This window comes from Cololabis saira, chromosome 17 (assembly GCF_033807715.1).
Source record: "Cololabis saira isolate AMF1-May2022 chromosome 17, fColSai1.1, whole genome shotgun sequence".
In the NCBI taxonomy this organism is placed as follows: domain Eukaryota; kingdom Metazoa; phylum Chordata; class Actinopteri; order Beloniformes; family Belonidae; genus Cololabis; species Cololabis saira.
In genome coordinates, this window is record NC_084603.1 from 16,454,824 (window position 1) to 16,474,504 (window position 19,681).

At 44.1% G+C, this 19,681-nt stretch overlaps 1 protein-coding gene across 1 annotated transcript in view; it reads left to right on the forward strand.

Annotated features, from left to right (window-relative positions):
* LOC133463714 (inositol polyphosphate-5-phosphatase A-like) overlaps window positions 1–19,681 on the forward strand; it is a 181,947-nt gene that overhangs the window by 80,866 nt on the left and 81,400 nt on the right. Inside the window, exon 6 of the mRNA XM_061745407.1 lies at window positions 66–185. Within this exon, the coding sequence (XP_061601391.1) occupies window positions 66–185 (120 nt within the window). The remainder of the gene's footprint in view (window positions 1–65; window positions 186–19,681) is intronic.

The following is a 19,681-nucleotide window of genomic DNA, read 5'->3' on the forward strand; positions in this document are numbered from 1 at the left end:
CCTAATACTGTACTGGTTATTTGTTGTCCAACCACTTCACTCATGACTCCTCCTTTCGTCCCCAGTGCCTTCGATCTGGTCAACATTCACCTTTTCCACGACGCGTCCAACCTGGTGGCCTGGGAGAACAGTCCTTCCGTTTACTCCGGGACCCGGCAGAAGGCCCTGCGCTACGTCCTAGACAGGTATGGACCCCCCATTGTCTCTTACATGTCCCTTTGTGTCTCTTTATTACTCTCCAACATTTTAATTTGTGGCGTGACCCTTTAGTCTTTCGTTATACGTCCACCGCTTGAGGCACAACAGGAAAGGTGTCCCTGGAGATGATTTTGTTGAACGGTTGATGTTGTCACTTTAGTTCAGCATCATTATCAAAGTGTTCGGTATCGGTTTGAATAAGGTGATGAATTCAAGTCAATTAAATTTGATTTATATAGTGTCTATTACAACAGAAATTGTCTCTAGGATCTTTCCAGAGAACCAGAACATGACCCCCGAGCAATTATTACATGAACAGTGGCAGGTAAAAAAAACTCCTCTAATTTAACTGCGGGTTCACGTCCCCTGAGCCAAAACCAAAGTGAGAAGTCCAGTTTGGTCTGTTTTGGGTCTTTTTTTTGTGTTGCAAGATTAGGGTTTCAATGCGTCCTGGAAACCTGGAAAATGATTGTTCAATTTTTCAGTCCTCGAAAACCTGGAAAATGAGGAAAAAAATGTCAAATGTCCTGGAAAAGGTTAAGTTTTACTGGCTGCAACTCTGACTAATTACAGGTAACAGGTATTTCATATCCAGTAGCTCACACTTGTTTTATTGTCTGACAATAGAAAGTAAGTAGAAAAAAAAACTTTAGGAATTCTGTTGTATTAAAATACCGTGTTTGTGCACAGATAGATGAGAAGAAATTAGAGAGATTAATGACTTTTCATGTCGACTTAACCTCATTAATGTCCAATAAAGGTAGCTGTCAGAGTGATATGTTCACAGAGACCACAGGGAAGAGGAGCACACTTAGTTACAATGTTGGCTTAAAATGTCCTGGAAGAGTCCTGGAAAAGAGTGGGAACCCTGACGATGCGGTTTTGGCCAATATTTGCTGTCGAGCAGATGATGTTCCATATTCTGGTTCACAGAGGAGTTCATGTTCCACTCAACCAGCCCAAACCATCACTCCCCCGCCGCCATGCTGGACAGTTGTTGAGACTTGTCTGTGTTTTTAGTTTGGGTTCTTCATGAGAGTCACGGAAAAATGATTTCACTTCATTTCCATGATCGTCTGCTCCCAACAGTCGGTCCCGTTAGCCAACACTTCCCTCAGTAACTCCAACGTTTCCAATCACACTGCAGTGGTCCAGGAATGCTAATGTTAATGGCGTAACAGTTTCCTCGCTCTTGTATTCGAGCGGGCCGTGCGGCCCGTTCCTCGGCCACGCCGCCCTGATTTATGGGCCATCCATTTGCAGCGGAGCGGGATGATAGAGTGTGCGGTGAAACCCCTGCTCCCTACCTGGCCTCGCTAACGCAGAATAAAAGCCCAACGCCGAGCTCGTCTCCCCATCGAAACGGCATGAGAACGCTCGGGCACGACTCCCCGCCGCGCCGGCGTTGACTGACGACACGCACGCAAACATGGGGGTGGAATACTGAGTTACGAGCCGCTACTCTACCTGTGCTCGGTTGTTGATTTGATGAAGGAATGCTCTGCCTTTAATGGACGGGGGAACGGGGAGCGCCGGAGGGACGGAGCAGCTTCTGCCACTTTTATAGCGTTGTAATGTACCTGGATTTACTGGCATAATGAAGTTCCTGAAGCCCCCGTGTTGTTGCTTTAAGTGATTTCATTATATTTCCTCGTCTTTTATGTCTTTTATGTCGCTTTTGCAATTGATTTTTTTCCCTAATACCCCCCCACAGGGCCGGATTTAGTGAGACCCACTAAGGTGGGCAGACTGAAGTGTAGGGTGGGCGATGCTGCCTGCGGCAAAAAATTTTGGGGGGTCAAACCCCCGAAATGCATAGAAAACTATGCTATCTTCATATCAGTTCATCTATCTTCTCCTTCTTTGACCAACAGTACCGGTATGCTAACCCAATTGCCCTTCCTGACACTTCCCTCTGCATTTACCCGGGCTTGGGACCAGCACTAATAGGACACTGGCTTGTGCCCTGTTGAGGCTGCATTTATTTTTTGTTTTTGCTCTTTTCTTTCTTGATTCTTTCTTTCTTTCTTTCTTTCTTTCTTTCTTTCTTTCTTTCTTTCTTTCTTTCTTTCTTTCTTTCTTTCTTTCTTTCTTTCTTTCTTTCTTTCTTTCTTTCTTTCTTTCTTTCTGGCTCATTTCTTTCTTTCTTTCTTTCTGGCTCATTTCTTTCTGTCTTTCTTTCTGTCTGGCTCATTTCTTTCTGTCTTTCTTTCTGTCTGGCTCATTTCTTTCTGTCTGGCTCATTTCTTTCTTTCTTTATTTCTTTCTTTCTTTCTGTCTGGCTCATTTCTTTCTTTCTTTCTTTCTTTTTTTCTTTCTGGCTCATTTCTTTCTTTCTTTCTGGCTCATTTCTTTCTGTCTTTCTTTCTTTCTTTCTGGCTCATTTCTTTCTGTCTTTCTTTCTTTCTGGCTCATTTCTTTCTTTCTTTCCTTCTTTCTGGCTCATTTCTTTCTTTCTGTCTTTCTTTCTTCCTTCCTTCCTTCCTTGCTTCCTTCCTTCCTTCCTTCCTTCCTTCCTTCCTTCCTTCCTTCCTTCCTTCCTTCCTTCCTTCCTTCCTTCCTTCCTTCCTTCCTTCCTTCCTTCACGTACGTTGTGCGTGGATTTAACACAGAACTATAAATCAGCTTTACACAAAAACGTCATCAACGGGAATTTATAGTTTTTACCGCGAGATGACAAATTCTTACCCTGGGGAATTTTTTAGTTTTTTGCTCTTTTCTTTCTTGATTCTTTTTTTTTTTTAAATCAATCAATCGTACCCTACGGCGTAGGCTCTGCGTTGATTTAAAAGCTCCCGCGGCAGGCTGGCGGCTCCAGAGCCTGCACGGCACCGCAGCCACCGCCACCCGCACCGGCGCTCTCCACCCTCGCCGGGACGGAGAGAGGCGTCTTGGAGGCTTTTGCTTATAGGCTTAAAGAAACGATGCATGTCGGCGAATCGGCGATGTCGCTCTCTTCGCACCGAGGCAGTGATTATAAACTTTATTTTCTTTTAGACAAAAAAACAATGAAACATATTTTCTCATTTTCTGTGTTTGAGCATGTAGAACTCCTGATTCGTGGTGGACCTGTTGCTGGACGCGTGGTTATGTGTAGGGGGTTTTCCACGCGGCTCATTCTCCCTCAAAGCTGATTTATGGTTCCACGTTACACCAACGCAGAGCCTACGACGTAGGATACCCCACGTACCCTGCGGCGTAGGCTCTGCGACGACTTAACGCAGAACCATAAATCAGCCTTTAGTGCGTGCTCTGTGTGCTGTTCCGAACTGTTCCGAACTCTGTTGTGCTCATTTTGCTGGGACGCCGGGTTCCTCTGCCGAGACACACCTTTTGCGGTATGCGTTCATTGTTGTGTCTAAAAATGATGCGCAGTGCCGACCCAATCAGAAACGGTACAGATATTTTGTGATCTGTTTTGTGATCTGCCCCCCCCACCGTCCCCTCCCCGGCGCTCCTCACCATGAATATCTGGCGGAAAGAAGGAAGAAAGAAAAAGAAAGAAAAGAAGGAACGAAGGGAGAAAAGAAGGAAGGAAGGAAGGGAAAAGGAAGGAAGGAAGGAAGGGGGGAAGGAAGGAAGGAAGGAAGGGAGAAGAGAAGGAAGGAAGGCAGGAAGGAAGGGAAAAAAGAAGGAAGGGAGGAAAGAAGGAAGGAGGGGAGAAAGAAAAGAAGGAAGGAAGGGAGAAAGAAAAGAAGGAAGGAAGGAAGGGAGAAAGAAAAGAAGGAAGGAAGGGAGAAAAGAAGGAAGGAAGGAAGGAAGGAAGGAAGGAAGGGAAAAAGAAGGAAGGAAGGAAGGGAAAAAGAAGGAAGGAAGGAAGGAAGGGAAAAATAAGGAAGGAAGGGGGAAGGCAGGAAGGAAGGAAGGAAGGAAGGAAGGAAGGAAGGGAAAAAGAAGGAAGGAAGGAAGGAAGGAAGGAAGGAAGGAAGGAAGGAAGGAAGGAAGGAAGGAAGGAAGGAAGGAAGGAAGGAAGGAAGGAAGGAAGGAAGGAAGGAAGGAAGGAAGGAAGGAAGGGAGAAGGAAGGCCGAGACACAACTTTTGCAGTATACGTTGAAGGTTGTGTCTAAAAATGATGCGCAGTGCCCACCCAATCAGAAACGGAACAGATATTTTGTGATATTAAAAATAAAATTATAAAAACAAAGGATCCCCATAACCTTTGATTGGGTGGGCAGGACGCATGTTTGGGTGGGCACAGCCCACCCCTGCCCCCCCCTAAAACTGGCCTCACCCCCACAGCTCACTCCCCCACCAGCTCAAATACCCCTAAATAGCAGAGTTTTTGTTGGGTGACTAAGGAGCCGTGTTGGCCGAGTCTCTCCCTCTGGATTCCCCCGCGTTGCGGACGGTAACCTCCTCGTTTTAAAGGGTGGGTCTTTGCACGCTCCTCGCAAGCCAAATATTCATGGTGAGGAGCGCCGGGGAGGGACGTTGGGGGGCTCTCACTTTCTCGGGGAAACTGAGGCGCAGATCCGGAGCACCGGAGTGAGAAAAAGCGGCGGCTTCTGCAGCAGCGGGGAAGGGGAGAAGGGAGAGAGAGAGGAGGAGCACAAAAGGTGCTCGGGCTCTGTAAAGGGCAGTGAATAATGGGTCGCTCCTTTCACAGGGGCTGCTAACCTTTTGGCAGCCACCAGCAAACTCCATTCTCCTCCGCCGTCCTGGGAGGACAATGTGCCCGGGCAAGGCTTTGAATGCAGCGCTACCACCAACAGTGTTCCCATTCAGCGGCCGGTTGGGAACCATCTTTCTGGCTATTGTCCCGACTCTGACTCCTACCCCCAGAAAGTAAAGCAGGAAAAGGGACAGGGGGAATACCTAAAGCCAACCCCCCCCCCCCATCCTCTCCTCTTTCCTCCTTCTCTCCTCCTGGTCGCTCTCTTCTCCGTTTCCCTCTCCTAGGTCTAATCTCTCATTGCAAGATGAGGAAGGAGGTCGGAGTTGGGGGGGTTTGCTGTACCAGCTGAGATCTGTGCAGCCGGATCACATGGCAGCGCTGCGGCGAGGGCGAGAGCAAGAGCTCGGCGGCGGCATCAAACCAGCGCCTCCACCTTATCTGGGGCCCGGGCTTAGTGCTGCAGCTTACAGCCCATTGAGAACACATCTGATAAGCCCTTTCCTCTGTGGCCCTTTTAACTGCTAAACGGTGTTTATCTCCAAAGTGCCTCCCGGCCCCCGGGGGAACAATGCTGAGAAGGAACAGCGTTTAGTCCGGCCAGCGCTCACCATTAAGGCCCCGTTTACACGGAGCAAAAACGGTGGCGTTTTCATGCGTTTTGGCCGTTCGTTTACATGAAAACGAAGCTCAAAGTCACCAAAAACCATCATTTCTGAAAACTCTGGCCAAAGTGGAGATTTTCAAAAACTCAGTTTTCACGTTTGCTTGTAAACAGAGGGAAACAGAGATTTAGGCTCCAGAACATCACATTATGCGACATAAACGTCACCAGCGTCATGTGTGCGACCTGTGTTTACAATTTGTTTGGCCACCGTCAATATTTTCTTGTATTTTACCTGTTTTATATTCTAAAGTCACACTTAAAAGTAACTTCTCTGTCACTCCAAACGAAAGACTCTCGTTCACCTTGGAAGTAACTGGCAGTCCAGGCTGATTTATGGTTCTGCCTTACACCAACGCAGAGCCTACAGCGTAGGGTACGCGGCGACGCGCACCGTACGTAGGCTAAGCCTGTCTTCAGGTCAAGGAAGGAGGAAGGGAAGAAGGGAGAAAGGAAGGGAGAAAAGAAGGAAGGAAGGGAGAAAACAAGGTAGGAAAGAAGGAAGGAAGGGAGAAAGAAAAGAAGGAAGGAAGGAAGAAAAGAAGGAAGGAAGGGAGAAAGAAAAGAAGGAAGGAAGGAAGGGAGAAAAGAAGGAAGGAAGGGAGAAAGAAAAGAAGGAAGGAAGGAAGGGAGAAAAGAAGGAAGGAAGGAAAGAAAGAAGGAAGGGAGAAAAGAAGGAAGGAAGGGAGAAAGAAAAGAAGGAAGGGAGAAAATAAGGAAGGAAGGGAGAAAAGAAGGTAGGAAAGAAGGAAGGAAGGGAGAAAGAAAAGAACGAAGGAATGAAGAAAAGAAGGAAGGAAGGGAGAAAGAAAAGAAGGAAGGGAGGAAAGAAGGAAGGAAGGGAGAAAAGAAGGTAGGAAAGAAGGAAGGAAGGGAGAAAGAAAAGAACGAAGGAATGAAGAAAAGAAGGAAGGAAAAAAGGAAGGAAGGGAGAAAAGAAGGAAGGAAAGGAGAAAACAAGGAAAGAATGTACGAGGGGAGAAAAGAAGGAAGGAAGAAGGAAGGATAGAGCAGGCGGAAAGAAGGACAGGAGAATTAGGTCATTTTGACCCAAAGACAGTACGAGGGTTAACAGCGTATTCATGCAGGTTCGTGTAAACGAGGATATTTTTCCAATCACAGCCCTCTCCGTCTGCGTGTGGTCTGCGTCGCCTCGACGCGTAGTTACAATTTTCGGGAGGTGCAGGTCAGTGACGGCGTGTTGTCTGCGTCGACCCAAACCACACGCCGTAGGCACGGCGTCGTTTTGACGCAGAACCATATTTCAGCCTTAAGTGTAAACGTGGCTAACTAAGTCACATCAAAAAGCAGCGCTCTGCCCCGGCCGCTTCCACCGGGATGCATTTCCCCTAGAAAGTCGCACGCATGTGCAGCAAGTGTTTAGCTTGCAGGTACATGAGCATGTGAAATGATGGCATTTTTTTTTTTTTTTGTGTTAAATCTTGCTTTTAAATCCCCTTTTGTGCGCCGGAGTTTGTTCCTGGTTCCAGCCCCCCATTCATGGCGGCTGGTCCGGTTCAGGGGAGAACAGTTTTACATTACAACTGTGAAATCCCCGGCATAAAGGCGTCCTTTGTGACATCCCATTATTTTCACACAAATTTAGTCCATTGTCACAGTGTTGAAGTTAATTTGATCAACATTGGGAACATTTAACTGTTTTGTCCGCTGAAAAGACTTGTTTCATGCTCATTTTCAGGGCATTGAAAAGCAATGATTGGCAGAAAAATAATGTTGGCGTTAACAATTCAAAGCAATTAGTTTCCCATGGGGAGGCAGTGGGCCGCACTGGCCACCACACAGCGATGCTTTGTCACTTTATGGAGGGTCATCAGTCAACTGTCAGAGCGTCTCAAAGAGCCCTCCAATCTAAATGTTTCCCTTTAGGCTTTTCCCAGAACAACGGGCTGAAAGAGCAGGGAGAGGCCGGCCCCGCTTCCAGCCAATGGACGCGCCGCGCCGCGGGAGGGAGGGCTGGGTAATCTCAGGGAGATCCTCCATAAAACCTTGGCCTGAATTTATCTCAGTGTTCTTGTCCATGCAAGCATTATGTTAATGGCATCTCCAGTGCAGCTTCCAACGTCGTCTACGGAGCAAAATACCTGCAGAGGTTTTCTAAAACGAAGAGCTTTTATTTGGAAGACGTTAGTTTACGTCCCACTGTACGGGGGAAGGGAATACGTAGGATCTGATGCCAGCACCGCCCTCAAAGTTGGGCAAGAAGCAGAAGGTTAAATACTAGTTCCCAATTCCCCCCCTTCCCAATTACTGGTGCCAGGATCGGTGGTGAGAAGAGCAGAGCCGGCGTTCTGCCAATCCCTGCTACCTGCCGAGAAATGATACTTTGTGGTTCTGTGCAGAGGTGTCAAGTAACAAAGTACAAATACTTTGTTACCTTACTTAAGTAGAAATATTGGTTATCTATACTTCACTGGAGTAATTATTTTTCAGACGACTTTTTACTTTTACTCCTTACATTTTCACGCAATTATCTGTACTTTTTACTCCTTACATTTTAAAAACAGCCTCGTTACTCTATTTCATTTCGGCCTTTAAAAAAAAAAAAATCCAGTTAAATTCCGCCGCCGTAACACTTTCACTGAGCTCATTGTCATATGCAGGCGATTACCTGACCAGTTCTTCGACAAGGTTTGCAATTCGCTTTTTATCTGCAAGACAGAGATCCTTCAAAGAGACTTCACTCTTATTTCTGCTGGTCTCAGAGATCACCTGTGTGAACAAATTAATAAGCATAAGCACACATTCATAGAGTGTGAGAGAACTATAGTGTGCTCAATGGACACAACTCCTTCTTGGTTGACACTGAAGCATGTCATCCATAGAGGGAAGAGAGAAAACACAAATGCGACACACTGGCTTACCTCCGACAAAGCATGGAAAGTTTGAGGTGGCTGGAAGATGGTGTGCTCTTTGGGTACAGCTGCACTCTGAGGGACTGACACCCTTTCCTTTGTATAAGATCCAGAGCCATCACTTTGTAAGTGGCCCACTTTTTTGCCTGCTTTCATTTGTATGTTGTAACTTTTGCAATTGTAGACTAGGTTTACTCGCATTTTGGTGCCTCTTTCTATGGATGTACTGGTCCCGTCTGGTCCCAGACTAAACGGGGACTTAGTCGTCACTCCTCAGTCCACTCCTAATCCAGATTGTGGGAATACAAAGTTAGGTATAACTGTATGTGTGTAGGCAGCAAGGTGGTGTGGAGGTTATTATCACTGCAACAGCCTAAAAAGAAGATTCCCGGCTTTAATCTCGACCGGAGCCTTTCAAGTACAGAAACCACAGCTCCTCCTCACATTCAAAAACATCATTTTAGGCTGACTGGTGATACAAAATTATCCACAGGAGTTATGTGTGAGTGTGACATGGTTTTTAAATTACTCGTCAGTGTGATGGACTGCTGATTTATCCAGGTTGTGCCTCACCTCCCATGTGATGACATGACCTAAATAGCACTTAGTGGGCATGGTAGTGGGCAGAGGTGTCAAGTAACAAAGTACAAATACTTCGTTACCTTACTTAAGTAGAAATTTTGGTTATCTATACTTTTTTTCTCAGCCTTCCTCAGGGTGTGGCTGAAACGCGTGGGCTGTAACCCACTTTTTAATCTTTTTAATCTTTTCTACATGAAATAGCCAATTTAAATAAAAGCTTTTTATATTTACAGAAGAGTGCCTTGGATTTTTCTTCTTTTTTGATATCCTTTCTCCCACCAAAGAGCACCTTCGTCACTCGACTTAGATGAACCTTCTGAGCACTTTGGGCTTTCTTTTTTGTTTGAAAGACGATTCTGATTCTGATAACGAAGTCTGCCGTCTCGGCACAAATATATTAAACCAACTCCATAAACCTTAACGTCCTCCCAATAAAATCCACATTTATTATTTAGCTGATTTGATATCTGCGGTTTGATTCAGCCTCAGCCAAATTGAATAAAACGGTTTATTAGTAACTAATCTCTGCTTTGGTTGCTTGGTTTCTGCTGGTTTTAGGTCCGTGTACTTCGCGGCCATCCGTTTTTTGTATTTTCTGTTTCAACATTAAAAAAATCTAAAACTATTTTCAATCTGATGAACAAAAGAACCAGAAACAACTTTCTTCATTTATTACTGCGCATGTGCAATCCCCCCATTTGTCCAATCCTTGTTTTCAGTTTCCTTGGAAACGAATAGGAAATAGAGAAAAGTTTTCCACTCGCTGTTTTAATTCCCAATTTCAATTTTCAAACATCAATTAAATCGGATAACGGATAACGATCCGTTTTCCGTTTTTTTATTATCAAAACAAAAGATGGGAAATGGATTATTGGATTATTTCTCTATTTTTATTTTGTCATTTCAAAACAAAAAACGGGCTCATTTCTTTCTTTCTTTCTTTCTTTCTTTCTTTCTTTCTTTCTTTCTTTCTTTCTTTCTTTTTTTCTAGCTCATTTCCTTTCTTTCTTTCTTTCTTTCTTTCTTTCTTTCTTTCTTTCTTTCAGGCTCATATCTTTCCTTCCTTCCTTCCTTCCTTCCTTCCTTCCTTCCTTCCTTCCTTCCTTCCTTCCTTCCTTCCTTCCTGATTTCTGCTCGTTTTAGGTAATGATAACGGATAATGGATAACGATCCGTTTTCCATTTTTTATTATCAAAACAAAAGATGGGAAACTGATTATTTTGGATTATTTCTCTATTTTTATTTCGTCATTTCAAAACAAAAAACGGATGGCCGTGAAGTACACAGACCGTTTTACCTCCGGAGAATCGCTCTGCGTCTGTCCAGGGAAAGTTTCCTCTCCGTCACGTCTCCTCCGTAACCTCTGCGTGACCGCGGACACTCACCTCTGCTACGTGAGAGGACGTTACTACGGAGACTGACCCGGCAGTGGGACGACGGTGAGGTTGTCCTGCGGGGTCAGAGGTCGCCGCGGGGGCCACCCCGGGCCCTTTCAGGGAGCCGTCACCAGCAGATTCCTCCCAATGTTAACATTCTCCCCGAACTCTGCATGGACGGCCGCGCTCAGGCCGGCCTTTGTGCGCCGGGTCCAACCTGACCCGCGGCCTTATGGGAAGTGGGCTTGTCAACGCAGCCGTGACACGGCCCCCGTATAATCCTGGACGGACTGTCTATTATGGCTCTGTGCGGCTGTCAATCAGCGCGGGTAATCCGGCCAGGAGTCGGCCAGTGATGGATGCTGATGTTTGGAGGGAATGGAGGAGAATCTGGGCCAAGGTTGGAGTCCCGGGTGTGGGATTGAGATGCTGACGGTGTCTCTACGGGACGGTTTCAGATAAAGTTATGACTAAATATCGTCGTCAACGAACCTTTTTAATGAGACCGCGGACAGAAATGATTGAGACGTTCTCTAAGAGGAACTTCTGAGCGGTTTCTTGTAACAGTTCTGAGTCAGTGTTGGGCAAGTTACATCCAAAATATAATACATTATATATTACTAGTTACTGTCATTTGAAAGTAATTAGTTACATTACAATATTACTATATCTGAATTGTAATGCGTTACACTACTTGTGTATTACTTTTGAGTTACTTTCAACAAAATAGCAAAAAAAGATAAATCTTGTCCCACTGGCAGATTTTTCTACTTATTTCAAGTGAACATTTACTTGAAACAGGTGAAAATTGTCAAATAAGTTATTTTTCTGGTGTTATTTTTCTGGTGATGACTCTAAATGTTGAAATAGCAGTAAAACCACATTCATTGATGAAATGACATAAGGGATGGAAAGGAGGGATGGCAGTTTTACAGGGGGGATGATTTGGACCGTTTTTATTCGAGGGGGGGATGATTTGGACCGTTTTTATTTCAGGGGGGATGATTTGGACCGTTTTTATTTCAGGGGGGGTGCCATCACATCACCCCTCATCCGCCCTCAACTCGAATACTGCTCACACGGAACTCAGAACTTCTTCATAAATAACTCCCAGAGAGAAAAAAAACACCAGCAAGCTAACAAACAAACCAATATTTCTCTCAGAGTTAACAAAACGTACCAGCAATCACCAACTCGCAGCTGTTTTAACCTCTCCTCCTGATGGGCTGCAGGTGTGGTTTAAGGCTGATTTATGGTTCCGCGTTACACCAACGCAGGCCATACGCCGTGGGTTACGCGAACTACTGCGTACCCTACGGCGAAAGCTCTACGTCGATTTAACGCGGAACCATAAATCCGCTCTCACAGCGCGACTGACTGTGAGCCCGGCTCCTGCTCCTCGCCGGGCGCAGCTCCTCGCCGACTCCGCGCTCATATATATTTAATAAATGTATAAAGCCCATATATTAATAAAGCCTCAGTTGGCCGAGCCCTAACGCTGAGACCAGGGTAGATTTAAGTTACACGCGGACACGCCGCACTGTTGACTTTTCCCTGCCGGCTCTGCTCACTGAACAGTCCCCACACAAACAGTGTCCAGCGGCGCTACGTTCCGCCGCGCCGCGTTCCCAACGCTTTTTTCTGTTGTCGGGATGTCTCGCGGACGCGGTGTTGGTGAATTCTTTAAAAAACAACAGCTAAACGGGTTAAAATGCGTTGTAACGCGCGTTACTTAGATTGTAACGAGTAAAATATTACCGAAAATGTATTAGTAATGCGTTATATTACTGCGTTACAGCAAATAGTAATACATTACTGTAATTGCGTTACTTTTGTAACGCGTTACCCCCAACACTGTTCTGTTCTGAAAATATCGTTGTCAAAGAACCTTTATCACCTGAGGAAAACGAGACGCAACGAAAATGCTGGTCATGTGATGATAACGATTATTTAATATATAATGCAATATCGTCGACGAATAAAAACCAGACTAAAATGTAGATAACAAAATAAAAACTCTCTTCATTGACCAAAACGAGACGAAATGTCATAACAAAGATCCATTTTTTTAAGTAGTTTCCTCTAGTTTAGTCTTAAAACCAGTTTATTCTTTAGATCTTTGGATACACTTTCGCTACATAGACGTGGAAAAGAAGAAGATGGGGAGAAATGCGGAAAAATAAATACGTTGTAAACTCAAATTAGAGTCTTCTCTATCTGGAATGAATGTATTCTTGTGTCTATAAGGTAAGAATAATAATATAATAATGAGATAACCTTGTTTGAATTGTAAAATGGGTGTGGCTAAATACAATCTTTGACTAAAACTAGACTAAAATGGACAATTCTAACTAAAACCAGACTAAAATGTAGATTACAAAATAAAAACTCTTTCTTTTCGTTGACCAAAACGAGGCGAAATGTCATAACAAAGATCTTTAATATCCATCTTTTTAAGTAGTTTCCTCTAGTTTAGTCTTAAAACCAGTTTATTCTTTAGATCTTTGGAAACACTTTCCTACATAGACGTGGAAAAGAAAACCGTATGTGTTGTCAAAAAAGAAGAAGACGGGGAGAAATGCTGAAAAATAAATATGTTGTAAACTCAAATTAGAGTCTTCTGTATCTGGAATGAATGTATTCTTGAGTCTATAAGGTAACAATAATATAATAATAAGATAACCTTGTTTGAATTGTAAAATGGGTTTGGCTAAATACAATCTTTGACTAAAACTAGACTAAAATTGACAATTCTGACTAAAATAAGACTAAAATACTCAGACTTTTAGTCGACTGAAACTTGACACGACTAAAAGGAGAATGAACGTGACTAAAACTAATAAAAATTAAATGATAGCTGGACCCAAAGACTAGACTAAAACAGAGTGACAAACACAACACTAGTTGCATCTTGTTTGCATGCGAGAGCAGAGCAGGGAACTTGTTGCTGCTTTAAGGAGCCTGGGAGCAAAAGTCCGGGGCCGGTTAATAAATGAATGTCTTTGTGGGGCCCCTGGAGGAGCCGGTGACGGCCCCCGGCCCCGAGCCCGGTGAGAACGGCCGGCCAGGAGCCTCTCCGGAGGTTTATAGACTCTGTAAAGGAGTGTGTCTTTCTGGGGGGGGGGGTTTAGATGCTGCTGCATATCCTGGTTTAGACTCATGTACAGGAAATCTGTCAATATTTCACTATATTGTGTTTGGTATCATTTTAAAGGGGACCTTTTAAGCATTCATTCAAGCTAAGATGTGAATCTTTCTGACCAACATAGAGGTCACTGCAGCTCTTTAAACTATAAAACACCACACATTTTAACACAATTTTTGCCTAAAAGATATACTATCTTTTATCCCTGTGTCAACTAGGAACAACAGAGACACAAAATACAAAAACTGGAATAATCACAGGACCATAAGGATTCAGAAAATGTATAATATCCCCCTACTATATCATTGTTACAGGTCATTGTGAGCCTTAAACTCGAAAAGCATCATTAGGCTCCTATGAAACTATAACAGCCACTAACGTCACAAACTGGTCTTTATCATGCAGATACAGGACATAAAGGACATAACAATGAGATAAGGAACCAGCTTAGTTTTATAAACATTAGAGACACAAAATACAAGAAAAAAAATACAAAAACTGGAATACTAAGGACCATAAGGATTTGGGAAATGTATAATATACCCAATATAAAATCATCAATTCACCTGAAGGGGGTTTTAACTTCATGAGCTGATAACTCTGATCCAGCTGCCACTCAGGAAGGTTTTCATACCAAAATATCATCTATAGACATGGATCTTTTCAAAAATCATAAGTAAGTTTGGTCACCTTGAGTGCTACTGGTATCTGGTCTGGAACATGGACTACCGCCCCCCCCGGGCCCCCCAGGGCTCCGGACCCCCCACACGCAGGGCCCCCCTTTCACGCCCAGTAGCTGTAGCTAATGTTGCAATTCTTTGCGGCTCCACAAAGGCCAAGAAAACATTCAACTTTCACACCAGCGGGTCAGCGCGAGTGCTTTAGGAAGCGGCCATGTAAACAGAGCGTTACCTTCTGACCTGTGGCTGATACCTTGGAGCGGCAGACAAAACCGCCGCGCCGCGGGTATTAGACACGGCTGTTAGCGGGAGAAAGAGCCGCGTTTCCTTCGGGCTGATCCTCCTCTCTCACTTCATTCAGACTGTCGTACCGCCGGAGGCTTCACTCTCATTCCCCTTATCTCTCTTATTATTATTATTATTGGACAGAGGTGTCAAAAGTATTCACATTCATTACTCAGGTAGAAGTATAGATACTAGAGTTTAAAAATACTCCTGTAGAAGTTGAAGTATCAACTCAAGTTTTTTACTCAAGTAAAAGTATAAAAGTACTGGTTTCAAAACTACTTAAAGTATAAAAGTAAAAGTAATGTAAGGGGGAAAAAAGCCATTAAGGACAAAAGCCATTGAAAATGATGCATCTTAGTATAATGTAAATATATTAAAGAACCATATATGTGTACTATTGAGCATTAACCCTTGTGCTGTCAACGGGTCAAGGAAGGAAGGAAGGAAGGAAGGAAGGAAGGAAGGAAGGAAGGAAGGAAGGAAGGAAGGAAGGAAGGAAGGAAGGAAGGAAGGAAGGAAGGAAGGAAGGAAGGAAGGAAGGAAGGAAGGAAGGAAGGAAGGAAGGAAGGAAGGAAGGAAGGAAGGAAGGAAGTCAAACTTCAGAGGCATGTTATCATTTATCCTAACCTTCCTTTCAGCACGTGTGATAAAAGGAAACCAAATACTGACGCCTGGTTTCAGCTTTTTTCAGGATGTAGGTCAGCGATGACATCACTGACTTCGTTAAAAGCCACGAGCAAACACACACACACACACACACACACACACACATGCAAACACACGCACGCACACACAGCTCAGGCTACAGGGTGGTAACGAGAGTAACGATGCGTCAGACAGGTTTTATCACTTGGTTGCCGAGCTGGAAACCTGCTGGTTTTTGTTGCTCCTGTAAAGGAAGCGACGCGTTTTCCCTTTTTATTTTTAGAGGATTTACTGGCGTGGATGGAGAAGCCTCCGTCGCTCCGTGGGCCACCAAGAGGTTCTTGGTACTGAGGCGTTCCCAGGACACGCTGATCCTCCTGGGAACATCTCGTCCAGTAGTCGACCTCGCCGTCAGCTGGTTCCTCCTGATGTGGAGGAGCAGCCACTCTTGTCATCTCTAATGGTGCTTTTGCACTAGTATCTACTCAGCCCGACGTTGGAGTGAAGCTGCTGTGACGTATTTGATTGTGTGATCTAAAGGAAGAAGACAACAATCAGCATCAGGATCAGGTTTATTAGGTCAGCTTAGAAAAACTGTTTTTGACTTTGGATACACAGGCGGCGGCACGATGGTATTGTGCGCCTATTTTCCAAAGGGTAATACTGGGATAGGGGGGGGGAGGAGAAAAAAAAATACATCTTCACACTGAATATCATACAATACACAGTATCAAGTTGCCGTCGTGGCGCTCGAAACCTGGAGACTGTTGGGGGGGAGGGGGTGGGGGGGGGGCTGATAAGAGGGAGGAACCAAGGAAGGCGTTGAAGTTGAAGTGTGTGTGTTTTTCAGTAAGTGTCTCTGACGCGATAAGTCCGTGAACCTTCGCCCAGAGCTGCTCTCAGCCAAATGTCCTTGATGTTATCAGGCGGCTCGTACAGTTCTGAGACAGGGATCCGCAGGTGTTCGTGGGAGAGGGAGAGGGATTAGTGGGGGCAGAGTCTTCTTGTTTACATTCCACCAGGAAGATTGTGACCAGGAGCGATCGGCCTGAGACCGCTCTGTCAAGGGCAGATTATAGAATCAACAATTATATTGAAAAACAGGCAGCCTCAGTAATTTTCCATCTGCCTTCAAGTCTCTGGTTCATCAATGGCACTCCAATCAGACGAATTTGTGATCACTTCCCGCCAAGCCGAGCTTCCAACTTCTCCAGGGTGTTCAATCAATCTTGCCAATGAGCTCGAACACCGCCGCTCGCCTGCGATTCTGTTCGAGAATCGCATCCAGCTTACGGCCCTGCTCCCCCAACGTCAGAGTCTGAGCGTTGGTCGCCTTGCTTGACCCTTCAGCCACGTCCGGCAGCTCTGAAAGAGCCAAAACAGCTGTCGACGTCTTACGCGTTTGTCGATACACCAGGAACCCCCCCCCCCCTCCTCCTTTTTTTTAGTTTGTCTCTGCGCTGCTGAAAAGTCCGTTGGTATCTGAGCAGCTATGAAGTGACAGAGCTCCTGGTAGATCTGGTCGTTCCTTATCGCCCGTCTACATCCCTTTTTAATTCTCTCCTCAGCACCAGGTTTATGAACATCTGCACCTCAGAGTTCGATCACCAAACAGACTTTTGCTGCCGTTGCTGGTGGAATAAAATGAACAAGAAGCCGTCAGATTCTCTTTCTCTGATGTCACTTCCTGACTCAGACGTCTGACTCCAACCCCTCGACCAATCGGTGGCCTGTAGTGTGATGACGTCAGATACAGCCGACTCAGCCACTTAGAACCTCGGCAGAATAGTTACAGAAAAGTATCTACTCGGCACATTAGACCCCTAGTGGAAAAGCGCCATAAGGGAGTCCACACGCTCAGTTCTGCCATCTCAATCAGGATTGTGGTCACGGCTTGCAGGTGTGACCATAGGTGACCAGAGAGCGTCCTGGCTCAGCTCTCCTCACCCCCACATAACCAGACAAAGTGTTAGAAATGCACGACAGACTATCATGGCTAATGGTAAAAGACAGACTGACTCGCAGTCTTATTTTGTCTATAAAGAATATATATTCTGTTGGTAAACCAATAACAGACACAACCATCACACAAGACAAGCTATGAAAGAGTGGACAAGGCTTCCACCCGAGCTCTTATTACCTGAAAGCAGAAGTAGTTTTAAAAACAAACTGAAAAATATGATTTTAGAAAGGTGTGTGTGTAATATCTGACTAATATCTGACTTCTTGGTTTCTTGGTAAGATTTTGTTTTTGTTGTTTTTTGGTTTCATAAGCCTATTATTGAGTTGGTGTGAAAACAGGTTTTAACAATCTTTTACAATTGTAATTAGTAGTCGACGCTGTGGTAAATTATTTTAATATTGTAGTTTTTTCCGTGCTACTACCGTGTGTAATTCTATACTTTATTGTTATTCTGTAGGTTTTCCTAATGAATAAACAAAATAAACCAGCGACGGGTACAGAGGCAGGCGATGCTGCTGAAGCCTCAGCTTAGCCGACACTTACAGACGAGATCAACACACGTGCCTTTCGATTGAAGACCGTTGTGTCGTTGCTGCTAATCAAAGATCTCCAGAACTGGATTAAACACTCAGCCTGTGTTGGTGAAAGATCCACGAGTGACCAGAGGCGTCTCGGCCCAACGTTTAGAGTCACTTCATAGTATCTCCAAGTAACGTCATCATCTTTTGCTTTTTCAGTTTTAGAGATACTTTATTTCTCTGTTTTGTGAACATAAACTTATCCCAACCGAATCGTGCATAGCAACACGCTGATATTTGGATCCTCTCTGGCATGTTTTGAAGTTGAAATAGGAACCGTTGATAAGTTTTAGATATCATTTATTTAACGGGACGAATCACGAGAAAGCCTAGTCCCAATTGTGCCAAAGAAGGACGTCTGTTGTTCAAATAACAGATTCAAAGATCAGAAGGTCATTTTGAAAGGTTCATTGCCAGGAATGAATGAAGATATTAAGAAGTGTCTTTTTTCATGACCATAAAACGTTCACATTTCTGTCCAATAAAACAAACAGACTGTAGAAATGAGCCCAAAATCACTAAATCTAGTCACAACTGTCTCATTTTAAGCAACAATATCTGCCAGTGGGGATTGTTTAAACTAGATTAACCTGGTTTTCTTGAAGCGAGGCGTCTTTACTTCCTAGAAGTAGGGGTGGGTTAAAAATATCGATATATCGATATTTTATCGATATGCATGTGTAGGAACGATTATCGATACATAAATCCAAGTATCGATTTAAAAAAAAAAAAAATTTTTTTTTTTTTTTTTTTTTTTTAATCCCGATTTTTTCCCCCATTTTATCACCCAATGCTCCTACCTAAGTCAGTCCTGGGCATTGCTCCATCTACCAACCCCGGGAGGCCCTGCACTGAGCTCAAGTCTCCTCCTTACTTGAGGAGTGAGCAGGCTGCTTCTTTTCACCAGGCAGGGTGGGGTTTCTCTGGCCGGACGTGGCGCGTGGAAGGATCATGTTATTCCCTTATTGTAACCAGAATATCGATATCGAATCGTATCGGAAATCGTATCGTCTTGGGACCTAGTGTATCGGAATTGTATCGTATCGGGAGGTCAGTGATGATACCCAGCTCTACCTAGAAGTGAGTTTTCTCAGCGCAGGTAGTGGTGGTTCCCCCCAGTATCTCCAAGTAATGTAATCATCTTTTTGCTTTTTCAGTTTCCGAGATACTTTATTTCCCTGTTTTGTGAAATTAACACACAGTAAACCTTCCCAACCAAATCATGCTTAGCGACACGCTGGTATTTGGAGCTTCTCTGGCATGTGTTGAAGTTAAAATAGGAAAAAACAAGAGACCGCACACTTTTGCTCCCTAGTGCAGATTTATTTAGCACATCAAACGTCGTAATGTTTCAAGCGTATTTTGCTCTTTTTCAGACTGAAGTTGAAATAGAAACCTTTGATAAGTTTTAAATATAATTTATCTAACTTGAGTAATCATAAGTGACCCTAGTCCTCAGTTTTGGTCTAAATTGTGCAAAAGAAGGACGTCTGTTGTTCAAATGACAGATTAACAGATCAGAAGGTCATTTTGAAGGGTTCATTTCCAAGAATAAATGAAGATATTAAGAAGTGTCTTTGTTCATGACCATAAAACGTTCACATTTCTGTCCAATCAAACAAACAGACTGTAGAAATAAACCCAATATGACTAAATCTAGTCACAACCGTCTCATTTTAAGCAACAATCTCTGCCAGTGGGGATTGTTTAAACTAGATTCTCCTGGTTTTCTTGAAGCGAGGCGTCTTTACTTTCCTAGAAGTGAGTTTCCCCAGCTCAGGTAGTGGCGGTTCCCCCCAGTATCTCCAAGTAATGTAATCATCTTTTTGCTTTTTCAGCTTCAGAGATACTTTATTTCTCTGTCTTGTGAAATTAACACACAGTAAACTTATCCCAACCGAATCGTGCGTAGCGACACGCTGATATTTGGTTCCTCTCTGGCAGGTTTTGAAGTTGAAACAGGAACCTTTGATAAGTTTTAAATATCATTTATCTAACGAGCAATCACGAGAAAGCCTAGTCGGCAGTTTTGGTGCCAAAGAAGGACGTCTGTTGTTCAAATGACAGATTAAAAGA